Source organism: Narcine bancroftii, chromosome 1 (genome assembly GCF_036971445.1).
Source record: "Narcine bancroftii isolate sNarBan1 chromosome 1, sNarBan1.hap1, whole genome shotgun sequence".
Lineage (NCBI taxonomy): Eukaryota > Metazoa > Chordata > Chondrichthyes > Torpediniformes > Narcinidae > Narcine > Narcine bancroftii.
This window is the reverse complement of record NC_091469.1, coordinates 340,907,733-340,931,933: the sequence shown is the minus strand read 5'-3', so window position 1 is coordinate 340,931,933 and position 24,201 is coordinate 340,907,733. Positions and strand designations below refer to the sequence as shown.

The following is a 24,201-nucleotide window of genomic DNA, read 5'->3' as shown; positions in this document are numbered from 1 at the left end:
CCGAATAAAGCTCAGTGTTAACTACACTCTAGTGGGATTCGTGCCATTCTTTTTGGAAACAGCATGTTCTTTCTGAGCTAACCTGCATATATCTATAACCTCTCCTGAGCTATAGGCTTCGCAGAGCCAATAGCTTGTAGCAGCTAGCTACAGTTTAACAATAAAACCTTTTTGATTTTTTTAAATAATAGTGATCTTTCCTCTTTTGTAAAAAACATACAATGTCCCTTCCCTGATGGTGATGCAAACAGGAAACCGGGAAAGCCTGTGTGAAAAGTCCATAGATCTCTAGAGGAAGAAGAACCCCTTTAGTGCCATCTTTTATAAATACTCCTCTCTGGGCACCATTCTCCCCCTTAGACCAGAATATCCACCCTGCTGCTACTTAACCCAAGTTTTCACTCTTAAAATTTACTTTTCAACAATAAATATAAGACTGTTTAAAAAAAATCAAACTTTTACTTAGTCCCAATGTAAATATTCTTCACAGTCTTCCTCTTTGATAACCTTAGCCTTTCCATAAACCTCATAGGAAGTTTTCCACCTTGTCCTTAGTCTTGAAAAATCGTCGATTACCTTCTATTATTTCGACCTTCATAGTTGGGGGTATATCATCGAATATTTCAAGTTTTTGGAACCCAATTGTCTTTTTACATCATTAAACTCCTTTCTTTGCTTAATCAAAGTAGGACTAAACTTTTGGAAAAATAGCACTTTTTCATGGTTAATCTTGAGTGGACCATTGTTTTGCTTAGAGCATTCATATGCTACTCCCAGAATTGTCTCCCATCCCCGGTAACTGAAAAGGCTTACCAGGACCAGTTGTGGTCACTGATTGCCATCTCTCCTGGGTCTGAGGGTCTGGTGAGACCTTTCAATGTATAATTTTTCTCTGAATTTGTGTTCTCTCACCACTCGCAGGATCCATGTTTCAAAGAAGTTCACCGGATCTCTTCCCGTGATTCCTTCTTTCAGTCTGATAATTTGAACATTGTTTCATCTGCTAAAATTCTCCACGTGGTCCATCTTGTCCAACTCCCATTGCTTCGCATATTTCTCCAAAGCTTTTTAGCTTATCTTGTGTTTTTACCAAGTCCATTTCTGCTTGGGTCATTTCTTTCCATTAAGTCTTCAACGATATCTTTAATTTCAGTCATCCTTTCAGTCATGTCTCTCATTACAGTTTCAACACCCGATAATTGATTGCTCAAATTTTCCATGACAATATTTAGATCTTATTCCTGACTCCCCAGCTCTGATCGAGTCCACTGGTCTCGAGGCTACTCTTATCCCACTGCCTTTTGGCTTTCGTTCGATGTTCCCGGTTGAGTAGAAATTTACTCAATTTTTGTTCTTGGCTGCCTTGGTTTCTTAGTACTTGTTTTGTCCACTTTTTGGTGAAAAAAAATCTTAATTTTAAGATTTTAACCATCTTTTTGATACTCTTCATGGAGAGCTTGATCAAACACGTCTGTTGAAGTCCTTCGCATGGCCACGCCCACTGTTTTTTTTAGTTTTAATGTTTTAAATAATATTTTTATAATAATAATTATTATTGTTATTTACTTACTGTTTAAGATATATTTTATTTGTTACTGATAGGCAATGAAATATTTTGACAGCTTAGGCAGACAGCCAAGGGGAGGTTTGCGTTGGCCATGGTTTCTGTGACAGGGTCTGGTTGTTGTGTCTCAGTTACTTGCATGAGATCTGGGATCATATCGGCCTTTCATATTCCAAAAGCTAAGTCCAGTAGAATTGGGAATGTGAGCACCATGTGTGGGGTAGCAGGTGACCTGGAAAATCGAGGTCTTTGAAATGTACTCTGTTGCAAATGCAAACTCTGTTCTGATTGCATCTGCTTCACAAGCATTGATCTGAATTGATATATTGTTTATATAAATTACAGTTGTCTCAGCACTATTAAATCCTTATGATTACAGTTTTAGTTTTACATCCTTGAGTGATAGAGTCCCTTGGGCCCATCACATCCATGCCACCTTTTTTGCCCCTTGACATTAATTTGCCCACTTTAGGACTCTATCCTTCTCTGCCTTGTCTATTTAATTGTCAATTTAAATGTCTGAAACCTAGTGATTGTACCTGATTCTATTACACCTCTGGTAGCATGTTCAAGATACTGTATCAACCATGCCTGTATATTAAAAAAAAACTCTACCCCTTGGATCCTCTGAAAAACAACTTCCTCACACTTATGCCCACTTGGTTATGAGACTTTCAGTTTATGGTTGTTGATTCTGACTGAGGAAATAATCTATTGTATTTATTTTCCTACTTTGATAGTTTATTCAGTGTTCCACTGTTCTATTTCATCTGGAATATTAAAACATTAAGAATTATGTATAAATTCATCTGAATTTACCAATTCCTCATTTTTAATTATGAGGCTCTCATGTCTTTAATGTGGATGTTCCAGATTACTTGCCAAGAAACATACAGTACTGGGTATGAGAAAATCAAGCCATTGGCTCTCTCTGTTGGAATTGTTAACGAACAGACACCTTAATCTTGCAGTGAAAACATTCTGAATTGCATTTCCAGCAACCAGAACAAAATGTTGGATTTTTATTTGGTGTGCTAATGTCTTTTTCCTCACTGACCTCATGTATTCTGCACAGGTAGTGTTGTAATGACATCTTCCAGTAAAAGAGAAGGGAGCCACAAATTCAGCTAATTTTGTGAAAGTGAACAAGAATCCTGTGGAAAGAAGTAGATGATTTTACTTCAGTCTCAATAAAGGGCTCTGACCCAAAACATTGACCGACTATTTCTACCCATGGATGCAGCCTCACCTCCAGCAGCTCCTTGTTTGTTCAAGGTTCCAGCATCAGCAATTTTTGTTTTCCTCACTTTAACTTCTCTTCTGAGAGTAAGTGTCATTGTAGTGCAGATCTGACTTGGTAGCAGTACATTCCCCTTGAAAGACCTGCTCTTGACTTCCTGTGCTATCTTTGTAGAATTTGCATTTTCACTATCTGATTGCACCAGGTTCTCTTCAGGTGTGAAGCTTGGTAGGTTAGTTTAATTAAATTTTAATTTTAAAAATATTTATTTACAGCATGGTAGAAGCCCTAACCCTAACCCTAACCCGATCCCAGCTATTTAAGTCTGTGCCACCCAATGACACCCAACATTAACCTGCAGCCCTCTACGTTTTGAAAGGTGGGATGGGAGCACCTGGGAAAAACCCATGCAGACAGGGAGAACATGCAAATGCCTTACAGACAGCACTGGATTCAAAACCAGATCTCTGGCACTGTAACAGCGTCATACTAACCGTTATGCCACCCTAAATGACTGAGGTGTCGGTGGATGGCTGGAGGATCTGGGGAAAGTTGAAGGGAATGCTCTGAGACTTGATGTAAACTTTATGGGGTAAGTGGCCTTTTTTTTTTAATGCCGTGAGGAAAAAATATAAACTGAAGACTGCGTACCAAAGAAGTAAAACAAAAGGAAGACACGTAAAAACTCAAAATAACAGGAAGTGTAGAGGTTTGGACTTATAGGCTCAGACAACAGTAAAGCACAGTAAAACAAACCTTTAGACAGAAAAAACATTGTTTTTACACCAGAAAGTGGGGACAAGAGGAGCCAGGAATGAAAATGAGATGGCAAAAGAGACCGATAAAATAAAGAAATACAGAAGTAATGGGGGCTAATTTCAATGTTGCTGCTTGGACAGTAAGCTGCCTGGGCAGTTTGATTGTGCCCTGGAAAGTACAATCAGTTTTGTCACAAACAAAATAAAAATTGGTCAGTCCTATCATAGAAGAATGAGTTGTTAACCCAGGCCATTATCCAGGTGGCAAAATTGTCTTCTACCCAAGTAACTCAATGTCACAGGGAAAGAATTAAAAGAAGAAACCACAAAGAAAACACAGAAGTAGGAGACAGAGATAAACAGAATAAATCTGAGCAGAAAAGGGGAGAAAAAAATATAGATGAACTTTTCTTCCCCTTTTCACTAATATAGATAATAAAGAAAATAAGCATAATTTTTTAAAAAAAATATGTACCAGCTGTGAAATTTTTTAAATTGTCTACCTAAAGCCTTCATGCACTACATTCAGGAACATCTTTCTTTCAGCTTATTTAACATAAAAAAATATAAACACTAAACTGAAAAGTTGATGTTGATCATGGTAAATGACAAAATTGCAATTTTGTCGTTGACCATGGTAAATGACAAAATTGCAATTTTGTCTTACCCCACTCCCTTTTGGCTTTCGTTTGATGTTCCCGGTTGAGTAGAAATTTACTCAATTTTTGTTCTTGGCTGCCTTGGTTTCTTAGTACTTGTTTTGTCCACTTTTTGGTGAAAAAAATTCTTAATTTTAAGATTTTAACCATCTTTTTGATAATTTGAACATTGTTTCATCTGCTAAAATTCTCCATGTGGTCCATCTTGTCCAACAGACCTTATCTGTCCAACTCCCATTGCTTCAAAGCTTTTTAGCTTATCTTGTGTTTTTACCGTCCATTTCTGCTTGGGTCATTTCTTTCCATTAAGTCTTCAACGATATCTTTAATTTCAGTCATTCTTTCAGTCATGTCTCTCATTACAGTTTCAACACCTGCAAATTGATTGCTCAAGTTTTCCATGACAATATTTAGATCTTTGGAGCTTTGGAGAAATATGCGAAGCAATGGGAGTTGGACAAGATGGACCACATGGAGAATTTTAGCAGATGAAACAATGTTCAAATTATCAGACTGAAAGAAGGAATCGCATCTAATAACCTTCAGCAATCCTGAAAAAATCTACAGTAGTCATGAAATAAAATGCGGCCATCTGTAATCAAATCCATCTGGCAGACACCTGAATAGACAGTTTCCATTATGTCTCTTTCTGCAGAAGCTATAGGTGAATGCAAAATTGTGGGGGGGGGGCTATGAAACTAGTTTTTCAATAGGATCTGATCAGCATTCCATTGGATGAGTTAATATTGAACTATCACCATCCAAAATTTAGTGTTTTTGTGAGAAAATCATGCACCGAAGGCTTAATCGAACTGGCTTGGGAGGCCTGAGTGAGGTCATGACATCACAATGCGATGGGGGTTTTAAAAGCTGCAGGTGACTGTTTGAACTTCGACTTGACTACATCTGATCATTTTCTCGTTCTTCATTTCACACTGTGACCTATTTGCTACATTGGTGACCCCAATGAGCCCAAACAGATTTTGGACTCAACATGGACAACGCTGCACTTTTGCTCAAACTGCCCATCTTTTGGACTCAACCTGGTTTAGTTCGGGCAGGCTAAGGCGCAGTTCCACATTTGCAAGATAGAAATGGATGCCATGAAATATTATCATGCAGCAAGTGCCCCGAACAGGACACGGCTGGTCAAGTAGTGGATTTCCTTCAGGACCCACCAGTTCTCAGCAAGTACGAAGGCCTAAAAGCCCTCCTTCTCTGGATTTACGATCTCTCATGGCGCGAGCAAGCTGCATGGATCCTCCATATCGATTGCGCCCCTTTGGAGTTAAGGATCAACATGTTAGCACTGGCAGGTGGCCATAGGCCTTGCTTCCTCTTCAAGCAGTTGTTTTTAGAGCATATCCACCTCATGTTGGTTGACAAGGACTTTGATAATCCTTGAACAGTAGCCACCCATGCAGACATTCTGTGGAGCACAAAACAGCAAGGCACAAGGCCCACAGAAATTAGTGCTTTTTCGCACCCAAAGGCCCAGGCTCCACAAGTACCGGCAAACAGTGTGCATTATCCCCCAGATAAGCATGACTCTTTGACAATCATTGACGGTTTTTACCATCAATGCTGGGGTTCTGGAGCTTGCCACTGCTGACCCCTTGCACATTTTCAGGAAAACCCCATGGTCAGTCATCGCTAATGGCTACCCACCGTAACGGCCTACTCTACGTCTGGGGTGAACTCTCCCAGTGCAAATTTCTAGTCAACGTGGGTGCAGAGCTTAGTATCCTTCCTCCTTTGGCCTTTGACACCTGTACCAGGAGCACAGGTCTGGTGCTCACTGGGTTCAATTGGTACATATGGCACACAGACTACACCCCTGAAATTCGGCGACAATAAGTTAATATGGAAGTTCATTCTTGCTGCTGTGTCCCAGCCGTTGCTGGTTGCCAACTTCTTCAGAGCCCACTCACTGATGGTGAACTTAAAAGGGTGCCAGTTGGTGAACACTACAAAGGTCCAGACTTTCCACCTTGGAAAAGTCAAACTACCCATCCCGCACCAAGATGCCGTGGAGTACTCTAACAATGAATTCGCCAAACTTCTTGCAGAGTTTCTGATCATCGTCACTCCCCAGTTCTCCACTGCTACACCCAAACATGGCATCACACACCACATCCTCACCCAGGGACCTCCTCTACATGCCTAAGCCTGACACCTGCCACCCAACAAGTTGCAGCTGGCAAGACAGGAGTTCTACAAAATGGAAGAACTTGGAATTATATGCAGGTCTGAGAGCCTGTGGGCTTCCCTGCTACATATGGTGCCAAAAGCCACAGGAGGCTGGAGACATTGTGGCTATTACAGGTCTCTCAACGATGCTATAATTGCAGACCGCTACCATGTGCTCCATATACCAGACTTTACAGCTAGTCCCCATGGGGCCAGGATATTTTCTAAAATTGACTTGGTGCGTGAATACTACCAAATACCTGTAAACCTGGAGGATGTGCCCAAAACTGCCATTATTTTTGGGCTCAAAAATTCTACACAAACATTCCAGTGACTGATGTACACAATGGGGCATGGCATGGACTTCCTTTCTGTATATTTGGTCGACATACTCGTTACCAGCCATTCCCACAAAGAGCACCTGCAGCATCTGTGTTTCCTCTGCTGCCCCCTATAAGAGTTTGGGCTAACTATGAACCCTGCTAAGTGCAAATTCAGGCAGCTCTTTGTAGTGTTCTTGGGATATCAGATCAGCAGCTGGGGTGTCGCTCTATTGCCTAACAAGGTGAAAGTCATCCTCAAATTCCTGAGGCCCAGTACAATCAAAGAACTCCAGGAATTTGTGGGGATGGTCAATCTCTATTGTCACTTTCTACCCTCTGCAGCACTCATATTATAAAACCCCTCTTCGACCTCATGTCCAATGATGCCAAAGAAGTCGAGTGGACAAAGGAAATAACAGTAGCATTCCAGCAGATCAAAGACATCCTAGCAAAGGCAACATTGCGGGTCCATCCACAAATGGATGCACCAACTGCCTTGACGATAGACATGTCCAAAGCAGCAATAGGTGGGATCTTGGAACAATGAACCAATGGACAATGGAAATTTCTAACATTTTTTAGTAGGCAGTTCCACCCTCCGGAGACAAAATACGGCACCTACAATAAGGAACTGCTGGTGCTGTACCTAGCAGTCAGACACTCCTGGTATTTTTTGTAAGGCAGGGAGTACATGGTTTTTACTGACCACAAACCACTAACATTTGCCTTCTCAAAAGCATCAGATCCCAAGTCAGCCTGCCAGCAATGCCACCTATCTTAAGTATCAGAGTTTTCTACCAGGATTAAACATATCTCTGTTAAGAGTAATGTGGTGGCTGCTGCCCTGTCCTGCTCCTCCATTTAAGCAGCAGTACATGCCCTCTCTCTGGGTGTAGACTACATGGTGCTCGCCAAAGCTCAGTGCCAGGATGATGAACTCCTAGCTTATAGAACTACTGTCACAGCCCTGCAACTTGAGGATGTAACCTTTGGGCTGCAAGGTACCACTCTCCTATGCAACGTTTCCACAGGTCAGCCTCACCCTATCGTGCCTGGTGCATGGAGACATTGCATTTTCAATCCCATTCATGGACTGTCCCACCCCTCCATTTAAGCAACAGTCCACCTGAGAGCCGACAAGTTTGTATGGCATGAGCAGGTCATGTATTGGGCAAAGATGTGCATGGACGGCCAATCTGCAAAAATGCAAGGCACCTGAAGGCACCGTTTCAGTCTTTCCAGCCACCGCAGTGCAGATTCAACCACGTACATGTCGACATTGTCGGCCCGCTTCCTGTGTCACGAGGGTCCAGGTACTTGTTAATGGTCATTGACAGATTAACTAGGTGGCTGGAGGCAGTTCCTATAATGAACTCATCGACTGATTCAAGCACCAGAGGTTTTATTTCTGCCTGGGTATCTCGCTTTGGCCTACCTATGCATGTCATAACCAAAAGAGGCCCACAGTTTACCTCTGCACTCTGGGATGTTTTGTTGCAACTGCTGGGAATGCAGCTCCACCACACGACAGCCTATTACACGCAATTGAATGGCCTGGTGGAGTGGTTCCATAGGCACATGAAGGCTGTACTGATAGTCTGACTTCAGGGACCTGATTGGGTGGAAAAGCTTCCCTGGATCCTACTGGGAATAAGAATGACACCCAAGGAGGATCTCAACTCCTCATCAGCCAAGTTGGTTTAGGAACTCCACTCATTGTACTTGGAGAATCTTTGCCCGCAGCATGCAAACAGAAGGTGCCACCGACTGAAGTCTTGTGTAGACTGTGGGAGTGGCTTGAAAAATTGGCCCCAGTTCCCACATCAGGGCATGGAACAATGACACCCTTCATCCCAAAGGAGCTCTGGGACTGTGAATTCGTGTTTGTGCGTAGAGGTGCACAATGGCCACCCTTACAGAGGCCGTATGAGGGCCATTTACAGTGCTATGAAACAATCGTACAACTTGTGTACTGGACATTAGGGGCATCCAGAGACATTTAAGATTGACCGACTAAAGCCCGCTCATCTCAAACTTGATTGGCTCTTGCCATGACTCAGATGCTGGGAACAGTAATGGCACCAGAGGTTTAGCCTCCTATTGCCGGTTCGGGGGGTGGGGGGAGGGCTGCATGTAGCGGCTCACTGAAGGCTTCATCGAACTGGCTTGGGAGGTTCTGAGTGAAGTCACGTCGTCACAATGCGATGATGTTATTTGGAACTTGCGGGGGTTTATAAGCTGCAGGTGACTGAGTAACAACTTTTACTGAACTTCGATTCGACTACGTCTGATCATTTTCTTATTCTTCATTTCACACTGTGACACGGTTGATACAACAGCATTTTTAACTTACATTGGAACATCAACTTGTACATTTTAAATTACAGACAATTTTCTATTGGTCTTCAACTATAGCTTGATGTTTTTTTACAATATGGACTGAAGTCTTGGAACTGTTGGTTAGGACTTAGTTTTCTGAAAGATGCTACACCTCTGCCAACAAGTAACACTGGACAACAAATTATTTCAAAAGGTTTTTTTTTTACTTTCTGAAATAAAATTGGTGATTATGATAGACAACTTCAAGGCTTCAAGGTGAAAACAAGGAAGTTGGAGAAACATTAAATGAACTTCTTTTGAATTTAGCATGTTTAATCACATCATGATGCTGACACATTGCGTTAGTTCAACTGACCTAAAAATGTTTTGCTGTTGATTTTCATTTGAATATAAGAGCATTGTATGGTTACTGTGAGCAGTTCCTTTGGTCGTTCAGCAATCTCATTGGCTGTGGGAAAAAGCTGTCCTTTAGCCTGGTGGTGCTGTCTCTGATACTCCTGTATCTCTTCTCCAACAGGAGCAACTGAAAGATGCTGCATGCAGGGTGGAACAGGTCCTCACTTATTTTGCAACCTCTCCTCAGGCAACGATCCTGGTCAATCACTTCGATGGGGGGGGGGGGGGGGAGGGAGACTCCAATGATTGTCTCCACCACTCTTATGGTCCTGTGGATTGACTTATCCATTTTTCTGCAGCAACTGTACCACATTGTGATGCAGTTGACCAGGATGTGCTAGATGGAGGTCCTATAGAAGGTTGACATAATGTTGGCCAGTAGCCTTGGCTGTTTCAGTCTTCTCAGGAAGTGCAGTCACTGTTGAGCCATCCTGACAAGTCAGGCGATATTGAGGGTCCACGATACATCACTAGTTAAGTGAACTCCAAGGAACTTGATGCTCTCCAGTCTCTTGACTACAGAGTTGTCAATGTGAAGTGGAGGGTGGTCGTTCTTGGTCCTCCTGAACTCCACGATCATCTTCTTTGTCTTGTCCATGTTGAGAATCAGGTTGTTCCTCTCACACCATTTCACAGGATTTTTCACCTCATCGTTGTTGCTGGTGAGACCAGCTGCTGTTATGTCATCTGCAAACATGATGACATTTTTGTAGATAGATCTGGCAATGCTTTCATGGGTCAGTAGTGTGAGCAGGAGTGGGCTGAGCACACAGTGCTGTAGTGCACCAGTGGTCAGCGTGATGGTGGTCAATGTTCTACTATTGACCCAGACAACTGTGGTCTTTCTGTTAGGGAGTCCAGAATCTAGTTACAGAGGGGGATGTTGAGTCCCAGTAAGGACAGCTTCTCCGCCTTCATCTGGGAATGACCATATTAAATGTCGAGCTGAAGATGATGAACAGCAGCCTGGTATATGAAGTATCATTCTCCAGGCAGTTTACGATGGAGTGAAGTGACAAGGCTATGGCATATTCTGTGGAACAGTTTCTTCTATAGGCAAATTTAGATCGGGACATATAAATACCAGTGCAAGGGCCTAATAGTGCATAAATTATTTTTGTTTGGTAGACGTAACAGTTCCATTTTGACTTAATTATTATTGAAACTTTTCTCAATGTATGTTGTAATGACTTTTCCTTTCCTGTTCTCCGGTTTATTTTTAGGTATTTTAACACAGAAAACTGCAAGAAGTTATTTAACTCTAAGGTTTCAAGAGATTTTGTTTCTAACCAATTCACAACAGTTTGATGAATCTTTATTTCTTAAATTAATTAATGAAGCACAAAGATATTCTAGTAGCTCAAATAAGCGAGCAATTTGTTTAGAAGACAGTTTAGTTGTTTTCAGTTTCAAAATATTTATTGAACACTTTCTCGTCATCATCCAGCTCCCCACCATGACTACCAGCCCCCCCACATCTCCATCGGGCACACAAAACTCAAAACGGTCAACCAGTTTACCTATCTTGGCTGCACCATTTCATCAGATGCAAGGATCGACAATGAGATAGACAACAGACTCGCCAAGGCAAATAGCGCCTTTGGAAGACTACACAAAAGAGTCTGGAAAAACAACCAACTGAAAAACCTCACAAAGATAAGCGTATACAGAGCCGTTGTCATACCCACACTCCTGTTCGGCTCCGAATCATGGGTCCTCTACCGGCACCACCTACGGCTCCTAGAACGCTTCCACCAGCGTTGTCTCCGCTCCATCCTCAACATCCATTGGAGCGCTCACACCCCTAACGTCGAGGTACTCGAGATGGCAGAGGTCGACAGCATCGAGTCCACGCTGCTGAAGATCCAGCTGCGCTGGATGGGTCACGTCTCCAGAATGGAGGACCATCGCCTTCCCAAGATCGTATTATATGGCGAGCTCTCCACTGGCCACCGTGACAGAGGTGCACCAAAGAAAAGGTACAAGGACTGCCTAAAGAAATCTCTTGGTGCCTGCCACATTGACCACCGCCAGTGGGCTGATAACGCCTCAAACCGTGCATCTTGGCGCCTCACAGTTTGGCGGGCAGCAGCCTCCTTTGAAGAAGACCGCAGAGCCCACCTCACTGACAAAAGGCAAAGGAGGAAAAACCCAACACCCAACCCCAACCAACCAATTTTCCCTTGCAACCGCTGCAATCGTGTCTGCCTGTCCCGCATCGGACTGGTCAGCCACAAACGAGCCTGCAGCTGACGTGGACTTTTTTACCCCCTCCATAAATCTTCGTCCGCGAAGCCAAGCCAAAGAAGAAGAAGATGGGTGCACAGTGATTAATCGTCATTGTACTGGGCTTCTTTTTCTTTATTTGGTGTCACCTCTGCACAAGGTCAAGGGGTGGTGGGTACTGTTGTTGCATTTTCCTTGACTCGATATCAATAGCTAGCATGGTTTATAGTTATTGCTGTTTAGTTGCGTCTGATGCGATTATATCATATACACTGTGAAAGTGTCTGAGTGAGTGTGATTTCTTGTGCCGAATTTCCCTCACAGGCAAATAAAGACTTATCACATTCAATCTGTGTCTGGACTCATTGCTCCTTGTCCTCTCATAACACCTTTAAAACACACAGGCATTATAGGTTAATTGGAATATTTGGGTGGCAAAGACTTGCAGGCCAGAAAGTTCTGTGACATCTAGATTTTAAAAAAATATTAAATTGAAATAGACCCTTTGGCTCATCATATCCACATGGACCATTAAGTGCTTATTTATAGTAATCTCATTTACCAGCAATATGGTCCATAACCTTCCTTAACTCATGCAACTTCTTAAATGTTGAGAAAGAATGTTTTCCACTTCCCACTGAGGCAATATGTTCCTGATTCCACCCACCCTCAGTGAAAAATCTTCCTCTGATCCCCTCCAAAACATCTACCCCTTACCCCAAATCTAACCCTTCTAATTTGGCATACCTTTGCAATGGGGAGAAGTTTCTACTATCCACCCTACCTTTGCCCCACTTAATTTTGTGTACTTCTGTCAGGTCCCCACTCACTCCATGGAATAACAACCCAGTCTTTCAAGTCTCTCTTAATTGAAGAATGGCATTCTCAGCAATTTCCTGGTAAATCACCAATGCACCAATTTAATTATTGTAGTGTGCAGGGACACCAGCATACAATTAACATGTTTGTACTTTTATATATAGAAGATAAATTTAAATTAAAGGTTGGTCAATGTTAAGTTGATAACTGAATTGGGAATGGTGATCAAGCCATGCGGCTATGTAATGCCATTTTCATTGACCATCAAGTTGTCAGTTTGGATAGAAGAAGTCATGAAGACAGTAGGAGCACATATTTACTTCTGCCTAACTGGAAAATTATGTGGCTCTACACCATTCCATTTTGGACTTACCCAACATTTGTGTTTTCATGTTTGACCCCTTTGGATCAAATAATAATTCCATTAGATCAAACAATAATCGGCAAGAAAGCTCTTCTAGTTGTATAACATCTTGTATCAGTGTTGGTTCAGAGGATTGTGCAATAATTCTAAGGTGGTGCATTATTTATTTCATTTGGCATATTGCTAGCCTTCTGGGTGTTTTCTGTGAATTACACTAAAAGGGTTAAATTCTAGGGGTATTGTACAGATTAGGCAGGCATTGCTCAATAAAATTGAGGCATTTATGATGTGCAATAGATATGTTTGGGCAGAGAGAAAGAAAACCATTGCTGGGGTCTGGAAAGAGGGAAATAACCCAAAATCTACAGGTTGACAAAGTGATGACAGGAAGTACCACCAGGGGAAGTGGAAATCTGGAACTTTCCCAGAAAAGATGCTGAGCCTAGGTTATTGGAAAATTTCAAATCTGAGATTGATGGGTTATTAAGTATAATGGAACCAAGCTGCCAATTTGGAGTTCAAATAAAGACCAGCCATGATCTAATTCAGTGTTTCTCAACCCATTTGGCCACATTTCTAGCTCTCAATGCATTCTGTGGGCCTCACCCATACAACTTCCTCTAAATACGTTAAAAAAATGTTATTTTGAATAGGCTGTCACTTTGGGCACATCTACCATACGTTCAATATTTCTTACTAATGTCTCCTGAATTTTTGCCTGCATGGCCTCTTGTCCTTTCTTTTCTTGGCTACAAGTATCATGTCATGGGTGGCACGGTTAGCGTAGCAGTTAGTGCAACACTATTACAGCTCCAGCAATCTAGGTTCGAATCCGGAAATGTCTCCAAGGAGTTTGTATGTTCCTCCCTCCCTCTCCGTGGGTTTCCTCCTATACTTCCAAAACATACAGGGTTGTAGGTTAATTGGAATATTTGGATGGCATGGACTAGCAGTCTGGAAGAGTCAGTTACTGTGCTGTTTGTCTAAATGGAAAAAAATACCTTCAGTGCAACTTTAGGAGTCCTACTGCCTGTTCCTTCCTCCCTTAGCCATTGTTCCTCTTTCTTGCATTGTCCGCTTCTCTCCATTATCAAGAGGCCACATTTTCAAGAGCATCACAGACTTCCTGTTTCAGACTTCTACATGCGTGCAGCCTGTAAAATCATGTGTAGCTCTGACTCCATGCATGAATCTTTGTAATTAGTTGCAGAATGGAACCAGCATCTTCTCTGGCTTGACTTACAAAATTACGCATGCAACCCTACCACCTGCTCCCCTGAGTTTTAGATCAATTGGTTTCTCTGTCGTAACATAATTCATATCTTTGTGATATCGAACCCATGTATTATACTACTGTTTCAAGTAAAAATAAGTGAGCAAGTAAAAATAAGTGAGCAGTTAAATTTCAACTGGTGTCCAGATGGCACAAGACCAAAAGGGTTTTCATAAAACATCTGTTGCAGTTGGTGAAAATTGAGGAAATTCTCCTGTTTTTCACTGTTTAAACCATTTTGCATTGAGCATTGCACAATTTAATTCACTGAACTGTGGGCAGCATCGTTTGTGTAATGCTATTACAGCACCAGTGAACTAGAGTGAAAAACCCACACTGTCTGTATGTTCTTCCCTTGTCTGTGTGGGATTCCTCGACATGCTCTGGTTTCCTCCAACCCTTCAATATGTATGGGGCTTGTAGATTAATTGGTGTATTTGGGAGACACAGGCTCCTGGACCAGAAGGGCCTGTTACCGTGCTGTACTTCTAACAGAAATTTGAATTTAAGTCGATGTGGTTAGTGTAGCAGTTAATGCAGGGCTATTACAGTTGCCAGTGAATGGAGTTTGAATATACCGCTATTTGTAAGGAATTTGTCCATTTTCCCTAAGTCTGTGTGCATTTCCTCCAGTTTCTTCCCATTCCCAAATATGTACAGGGTAAATAAGTTGATTGGCCACATGGGTGTGTTTGGGTGGCACAGGTTGAAGGGCCTTTTACCATACTGTATATCTAAATAAAATTAAATTTAAAAAATGTGAGGACAAACAAAATTATTTGCATAATATGTAGCATGATCAATGTGAGTTGAGAATTAGACCTCATTTGCTTTTGATAAGCCCTGAAACATAACATGGGCAGCGTATTGTACTCTGTTTCCAAAATTAAGTTCAGTTGATTTCAATGGAATTGTCATGTCAAGAGTGAACACAGAGGATTGTATTATTTTGAGGCATTGCTGAATCATCCATGTAGGAGAAACTGCGTGCAGAAATTTAGGATTCAAAGTACGATGTTGGAAATCTGAAATAATGCATACATTTTGTTGGCTTAACCTCCAAATCAACTCAAAATTAAGTAACTAGTTTTATTGTTGTTTTATAACTGTCATAATAAACTCACCATGTGGATTAGATGAATTGAAATGTTGTCTTGCACTATAACTAGATGGCATTTAGTTGTAAGTGCAAGCTTAATGGTGCAACCTTTGTAAAGATGATTCTGCAGTTAATGGTCCAATTCAAGTAACTGACAGGAGATGGATTAAGGAGAAGGCAGTCATGCATTCATCTGTGTTATGCCAATCACCAAAAGTGTACAAAGTCTATAACTCTTGCAGTTGGTCGATTCTATTAAACACATTATAATAGTATTCTTTGCTATCATCAACACTGAGAAAAATCAACAAAGGTGAATAACTTATTGCAGGCAACTGTTTGTCAGTTTACACAATGAAATGAGTTTATATTTTTAGATGCTTGGAGTTGTGCATTAATCACCTCTTGAATAGTTAGATAGAGTCTAACTAAATCTATTGAAAGCTTTGAAGCAGAAACTGTCAAGCTGTCAACATTGGATTTTGAAAGAGGAGTAATTTTCATGGCTTTTTCTATGTTGAAAATCTATTAATAGTATCTAACGTTTTAGCTATTTTCAATAACCATCTTTCTGGGATGGACAGCAAACCTTCTGAAATAAAGCTGGGTAATTTTTCTTACCTTCCTTTGACATTTGTCCTTTTGCAATCTATTAAGCATCAATTTTGTCATTAACTTAATTTTCTGATGCAGAGATTTGGATTCATGTATGTAAATTTTCCAGAAATATCTTTAAATGTTTGGAGAAGAATCCATGAAGCTCATTAATTTTAAATGTTGATGTTAAGTTAATTTTAAACTTTGGACTTAATTGACAGCCTAATATATCTATGTAATAAATGTCAACCATCGTTTAAAATGTTTGGATTAGTACCTCAATATATAAAAAAATTATAATTACAGTTAACTCAATTGTCTGCTTTCAAGATCTTCACTTGTCTTTGTGTTTCTTGATAAATTCTGCTCCATCCATGGAGGTAGAAATGAATTCATGCATAACTGTTACAAATTGATAAAAGATTAACAAGAAAATTAAATGGCATTTTGGAATCTGTTGATGAGCGTATGTCAGCAATGAGTGGGGTCACTCATGAGAGACTGCTATGGAAAATAAATCAATCTGCTTTGATGAATGGTTCCGAGCCAAAAGTGATGCAGTTTAATTCATCGAGTTCCTCTGGCAGATTGTATTTTGACTCATAGGAAATGCTGGGAAGCATGGCCACTTGTTTTACTCTCGACTTTGTGCAAAGGTCAACATCACTCTCTTGGGTAAAACACTAGTATTTGGATGGAAGGCACAGGAGACGCCTCATATGCCAGGCTACTGTTCATCAACTTTCAATATGATCATTCCCCAGAGGCTGGTGGAGAAGCTATCCTTGCTGGGACTCAACACCCCTTTCTGTAACTGGAACCTGGACTTACTAATGGAAAAGCCACAGTCTGTCTGGGTCGGTATTGAAGCATATCGAGCACCGTCACACCTCAAGACTGTGTGCTCAGCCCACTTCTATTTGCACTACTGACCCATGACTGCATTGGCAGATCTAGCTCCAACAGTGTCATCAAGTTTGCAGATAACAACAGTATTTGGCCTCATCAGCAGCAACCATGAGTTACATTACAGAGAAGAGGTAGAAAATCTCATAAAATGGTATGAGTGTAACAACCTGAATCTCAACATGGACAAGACGAAGAAGATGATCATGCAGTTCCATGAGGACCAGGAATGGCCACCTTTCACTACATATTAACATCTCTGTAGTAGAGAGAGTGGAGAGCACCAAGTTCCTTTGAGTTCATTTAATTAGTGACTTATTGTGGCACTCAACATCTCACTTGTCAGGAAGGTGCAACTTCCTGAGGAGACTGAAGTGGGCAAGGCTACCAGCCACCATTGTGTTAACCTTCTATAGGAGTTCTATCAAGAGCATCCAGCCCAGCTGCATCCAAGTGTGATACGGTTGCTGCAGAGAAATGGATCGGAGGTCAATCCACAGGACCATAAGAATGGCAGAGAGGATCACTGGAGTCTTTCCCCCTTCCCCACCCCCCCATACCACACCCCAATTGATGTAATCTACCAGGATCATTGAGGACCCCTTCCACCCTGCACACAGCACTTTTCAGTTGCTCCCATTGGGCAAGAGGTACAGGTGTATCAGAGCCAGCACCACCAGGCTGAGGAACAGCTTCTTCCCACATGCAGTGAGAATGCTGAATGACCAAAGGAACTCCTCACACTAACCATCCAAGACTCTCATTTGTAAAAAATAATTTTAAAAAATAAAATATATAGATATAATACTTGTCCTACATATGAATTGTTTGTATATTTTAGCACTAAGGACCAAAGAATGCTGTTTTGTCAGGTTGTACTTGTACAGTTGCTCCTTGACTTACGATGGGATTACCTTCTGATAAACCCATTGTAAGTGGGGGTGGGGGAATAGCAAGTTAAAAAAAAATACAGCGCCTCAGCCTAGCATACCTTAAATGTGCTCAGAACACTTACCATAGCCTACAGTTGGGCAAATTTATCTAAAACAAAGCCTATTTTAAAATTAAATGTTGAATATCTTTTATTTGACATCCAAAGTGTGTGGATGAGACTGCTACAAGTGACACGGATGTCACAGACACCATCCACTGCATGTACATCAACATAAAACATTATTTTGATTAATAGATCAAAAGACATATCCACAGTAGAAACACAAAATGCTGGAGGAACCCAGTGGGTTAGGCAACATCTATACAAGGAATAGATACTCAATGTTTGGCAAGCCCTTTATCAAGAATTATGGCCTGAAAAGTCAACTAGCTATTGTCTTCCATGGATGCTGCCTTACCCGTGAAGTTCCTCCAGCAATTTGTGTTTGTCCAGTCTTCCAGCATCTGTAGTTTCATTTGTTTACATATCCCCAGAATGCAAGTCTAAAGCCAAGGTTGTAAATCAAAGCAATTCCTGGATTGTGATTTCTTCACACCAGAGGAATTTTCACAGCATGGAGCCACATGGATGTTTACATAGTACAGAAGCCAATAGGAACATGGAAAGTTGTGTTACTGTAGCATTTATGCCAACAGCAGTAATGGCAGAAAGCTGAAGGTCTTCAGAAAAAAAAAAATTGGTAACATATCCAGTGTCCCAATAAGAGCATAGAAGTGGCAGGAGATTGCTCAATTATGACAACAATTCACAGCCAAGCAAGCCGAAACAAGTACCACTAACGTAGTGCTGGAAACAAAGATGTATTCAAGTGTAGTACTTAAGATTTTAATCCAGATAGTCAAAAAGTTGATCAATGGTAGTTGTTATTGAACCAAAATAGATTGAAGCTTGGAAAAAGATGAACAGCATGGATGCTTCAAAAATATGGCCAGATATACAATTGAGAACACAGAAATGTTCAGTATTGGACATTATAATGCTGATATCAAGGGGGTGCAAAATAAATGTTCTTTTTGTTACAATCTGCCCAAGCTACAATGAGCATCCAGTAGGTAAATGAAACAAAATTAAATTCTGATAAGAACAAGCCAGAATGACCTTGCAATACTAATTATAGATATGCCTAAACTCGACAAGACTGTTTGGCAATATGATGTTCACATGGTGACATTTAAACCACACAGTGGATTGTGAACAGTAGCATTGCATTCTTTACAGAATCTTTAGGAAGAGTTCACAAGAGCCAAACATTTACCCAACTCTCAAGTGCAAATGCTCATCTGAATGTGGATAAGCAGAGTCAATAATACCTGGGAATCTGTGCTTGGCCCATATTCCTCCAAACTTTTCCTGTCAGAGTACTTAGATAAATATCATTTAAACATCATGATAGTGGCTACAACAACAACTTTGTCTGCTGTTATTTCAAATACCTACCACCCTTTGCGTGAAAAGGTTGCCCTCAGGTCTCTTATAAATTCTTCCTCTCTCACTTTAAGCCTATGCTGACTAGTTTTGAACTGTGACCATTTACCTTATCAATAGTCCACCTCACTGACAAAAGACAAAGGAGGAAAAACCCAACACCCAACCCCAACCAACCAATTTTCCCCTGCAACCGCTGCAACCGTGTCTGCCTGTCCCGCATCGGACTTATCAGCCACAATCGAGCCTGCAGCTGACGTGGACATTTACCCCCTCCATAAATCTTCGTCCGCGAAGCCAAGCCAAAGAAAAAAGACCCCTCGTGATTTTATACACGTCAATCTCCTCAGCCTCCAAAACTCCAGGGAAAAAAATCTCAGCCGATCTAACTTTTCCTTATAACCCAAACCCTCCAATCCAGGTGAATCTTTTTGAACTCCTGTCCATCTTTCTTAGAGCTGGGAAACCAGAACAGCCCACAATGCTCCAAACATGACTGCAATGATAGTGATCATGTTTGCATTACAATGAGCAATGTCTTAAGGATCATAGTTCCTGTTTGATTACACTTGGCTTCTAGCAGGGGGCTCACACAGATGGCGGGACTGCTGTATAAAAGATCTGTAATGGAGGCTTTAAAACCTCATGGTATGCCTCATGGGGCTGTTTACAACAACTTTGAAGTAAAGAACCTTTCCCTTCATCCATGTGTTGTCCAAGAACTCACACATACAAATACAAGATGAAACAATGACATTACCATTATTTTGTACAGCTGTAGATATAATCCCAATTCTTGTACTCAATGCCCTGACTAATGAAGACTTGCGGGCTAAACACCTTCACCACCTGCACTCTTCTTCAGTGATCACCTAAACTTAGTCTTGACACTGCCTACTAGAGCAACTAGTCTCGCATGCAAACTTTTTTGTTCTGATTTGGGCATTTTAGAAAGAATTATGGCGCACAAATTTTCTTTTACCCACACCACCCAGCTTCAAATAATGTCACCGAGAGGTTAACAAGAATTCAGCAAATCAGCAAACTTTGCTAAACTACAGCACAATAATAAATACCATAATAGATGTTAACCCCTGGCTGGCAGAGCATATTATGCAAGAGAATTCTATGAATTACAGTATGTGATCATTTGTTTTCCAGAAGTTAATTCAATTAGAGCTTTGGAAGAAACAAGAATAGATCCCACAGAACAAGGGCATAGGAGCACAGAAAATGTGTAAATTAGTTCACTATTTAGATAATGTATACACAGTACATTAATAATATTTCCTTTTCACAAAGGAGATACAAGTGGTTATTGTAAAGATATGGCATTTGTGTAATAATATATGCAGTGTAATCAGAATGGCATTAATCATTTTCATTCCTTCCTACATATTTTATGTTGCCCATGTAGAAGTATAGAAAATTATAATAAAATGTAGATTCTGTAAACTGGTAAATGAGAACCAAAATATAATCAGGGGCAATTATAAACATTAGTATTTAAATGTTCACGAAATGATATAGAATGATGTCAACATTACCGAAATAACCTTAGTCATTTGCACCCTATCAGTAATTAGATAATACAATTATGATTTTTAATTTATTTATGTGAATTGACAAGCCCAGCATTAATTGCCCATACCTAATTACCATTGAAAAGGGGGGGGTGAGCCGCCTTCTTGAACAGCTGCCATACTCTGGTTTTATTGGAAAGCGAGCTATAAGGTTTCATCCCAGCAATGATGAAGGAAAAAAAAATTAGGATCAGTGTGACCTAGAAGCAATCTTGTAGGTAATGGGATTTCTCTGCACCTGCTGCACTTAACCTTCTATGTAGTAGAGGTCGAGTTTGGGAGGAAGCTTAAATGAATTTCTGCAGTGCATTCACAATACACCAGAAGTGTAGAGAATATGCAGGAGGGTGGAATGAGTCCAATCAAGGGTTTTCTTCAGATTTAATTTATTCATCACAGATATTTAAAAACATGTCAATTACAACAAGGAATGGCAGAATAGATATAGTGACATAAAACTTCTATTGAAATTATAAATTCCAAATTGCTAATATTTGTAACAGTCCTGAAACAAGGTTTTGACTTGAAACGTCAACTGCCTATTTCTCTCCATGGACGTTGCCTCAACCACTGAGTTTCTCAAGCAGCTCGCTTTTTGTTCTAGTCTCGAGTCTCCTAATATTTTACTTGTTTGCATTTGAATGCACGATTCGTTTGCTCCATGCAACAAAACGTGTTAAATAACTTCAGCCAAAAACAAGAGAAATGTTTTTTTTTTCATTCACAGTACAGGAGGAAACATCTGTGAGCCAGTAAACGGAGATATTTATGGAAGAAGCATGAAAGGTGGTCACGAACAGGGAAGGTATGAAGATATAAAGCTGACAGAGTCTAATAAATCATGGAAGGTGTCTAGGTTGAAGGAAATCAACAAGCGATCCAACAGTGGAAGGTTAGGAAAAATGGCTTTCTTTCATTACTTGGAAAGAGTGGAAACTATGAGGAGTTTCTGGGAAGAAAAAACCAGTGAAACAGATGGTAACACTGAGGATGATGAGGTAAGCTTTATTCCTGAATATAAAACTTAGCCCCAACATTTACAGTTTGAATCCAAGTTAACACAAGTTTAATTGAAGATGCCTGCATATTTCTCCAAGATGTAATTGCATTAAACTCCTGCTGAAACACCTGTAAAATACTCTTCAAGCAGGCAAGTTTGTTTTAAATGTCTGTATGCTTTGCAATTATAGAGTAACTTGTCAGGCCTATGAATCAATTAATACAGTGTACCTTGGAAAATAACTCCCCTGGGACTGATTTAGTAATGAAATGTTACAGTACTGAAAGAATTATGGAAAGTAAATCATATCCCCTCAAGGCTTCATCATATATTTCCTTCATGCTATAAATAAAATGTTCTTTTTGCAAAGCCCTATTCATAATCTCAGGTGTGTTGAAGTGAAGGAAATATTATTTTGGAATGTAATGCAACTAATTACTGCACAGCAGGGTGTTATAAACATCAATAAATAAATAACTTTTGGAAGATACAGGATTACAGAACTTCAATTTTTAAAAAAAGGAATATTTTACAGTTATCCAAGAGAATAAACAAAAATATAATTTATGGTCTCAGACAGTGATGCATTTATTAAGTCAAATCCTGTAACAGTGCTTGTACTTATAAACATCTTATTTAAAGGAAATATGGCCAAAATGAATGAACTGAATCTGGACAGGGGCCATTTTTCCTCTCCCTCCTAGTCCTATCTTCATGAATGTATGTCAGTCTTGTCAACACAGTAAAACATTTTCAGCAGTTGATTGGTTCCTGAAATCACTAACCTTGAAGGACCCTTATTTGGGCACCTTATTCAGCCAAACACTTGGAGATACCATCAATGAACCTAATCCAGGAAAATATGGTTTTCCAAATCTATCCAAGTTACCAATGACACTAATATGGCAATTTACTATTCTGGAAAATATTGGAATAAAACTTAAATGCATTAGTAATGCATTGGAATAAGAAGGGGAAATAGCTATGGAGATAAATTATTTCCAGTGACAGATTTTGTAGAAAATATCTGAAATTGGCTTGCTGGAACAAATTAGGGAGTCATGGTAATTGCCAGGGCCAGATTCTACTTCAGTGAATTGGAATGAAAAGGCAGTGAAGAGACACTGATTTGATCAAAAAGAATTTAAAAAAAAGTTTAGTATTCGAAACAAGAAAAGCCATTTGTGTGCCAGATAATTTTTATTATGTTGGTTGGAAGGCTTTGCATAGTACATTCATCCAGGAGACACGAATCTGGTGCTTGGAGATGTTGCACAGTCAGAGTTTGTGAGGTGAATGGATAGGCAATGTATCAATATGTGGCTGGTTGGTAGGAAGGTGGGGTAGGTGATGGATTCCTGGGGGTGATGAAGCTTAATTTTTCTTGAAAGATAGAAATGGTTTTTCCACTTATTTAAAGGCATTTCACAGACATTTTACAGCCATTGAAAAACTTTGAGGAATAGTTACAAAATGCAGTCAGTTTGAACACAGCATGACTTTACAAGGACTAAACTGATAACTTGTTTTAGTGAAGTGGGTGAAAATATGCTCTGGAAAAGTAGGGTGAACTCTCATTCTTCAAAACAGTTTGTCTCTTTTACTGAACCGGAAGGGTGGGGAGTAAAAAAAAGTGTCATTTAACCAAAGATTATCTGGCTCTTGTGGAGCATCAGGTGAAATTTTGTGTTTGACAGACTTTAAAATAAGGGGTGCTTTAGAAGTCTATAGCTCCCTCCTGCCCAAAAATGCCCCTTAATCTGCCACAGTAGTGTGTTCATGGGCAGGATTTCATGACCCGATGTCCTACAAGACTGTTTTCCTTAACACTTTAAATAAGTTTGCTCAGACAATATTTGTGCTGAGTATTGCGATTATAGCCACACTGCCAGCAATGGGGCTACACTGCTAAAAAAAAATTGTATTCTACAGTAAAAGTCCCAAATTCCAAACTACTCAGGGAACCAGGTTGGTCCTAATTTTTGGATTTTCCCAAGAATAAACATGAACATGTAAATTTTGCTAGTTTATTAAGTATTTTTTCATAAAATACAAAGTACAAACAAAAACAAATAAGTATTTGTTCATTTCCGCAGCTTCTGTTCCTCTGTGGTGCTTATGCACACCACCCCACCTGCCAAATAAAAAAAAAGTTTTAAGGTTTAAAAAGTTTGGATGCTTGTGTGGTCCACATTTCTGGTATCCAGAATTTTGGAGTTTTACTGTAGTCAGAAGACTAGCCTTCAAGTGACCCAGCATTGTAGGTGACTGAAGAAAGATGAACATCACTGTAGCTAATGCAAATAATGGAAAATAAATTGTTTGGCAAATTTTTAGGTATATTTAGGCAGAATGCAACCATCCATATATGAATGTCTGTATTATGTCCCTACTCCAATTGATGATCTATTTTTAGATTAATTAATATAGCAAAGCATGTGTAGAATTAGCCTATACAGGAGGTACCTGTATGAATCACAGAAT

The 24,201-nt window shown here is 40.2% G+C and overlaps 1 protein-coding gene across 3 annotated transcripts in view; it reads left to right on the top strand.

The window, feature by feature from the left end:
* The window catches only part of mylk4b (myosin light chain kinase family, member 4b), a 215,784-nt gene that overhangs the window by 64,785 nt on the left and 126,798 nt on the right, over nt 1-24,201 (top strand). For all 3 annotated transcript variants that reach the window (XM_069909893.1, XM_069909885.1, XM_069909875.1), the window contains one exon: nt 21,445-21,715. In XM_069909893.1, coding sequence (XP_069765994.1) covers nt 21,497-21,715 — 219 coding nt within the window. In that variant the 5' untranslated portion in view covers nt 21,445-21,496. The remainder of the gene's footprint in view (nt 1-21,444; nt 21,716-24,201) is intronic.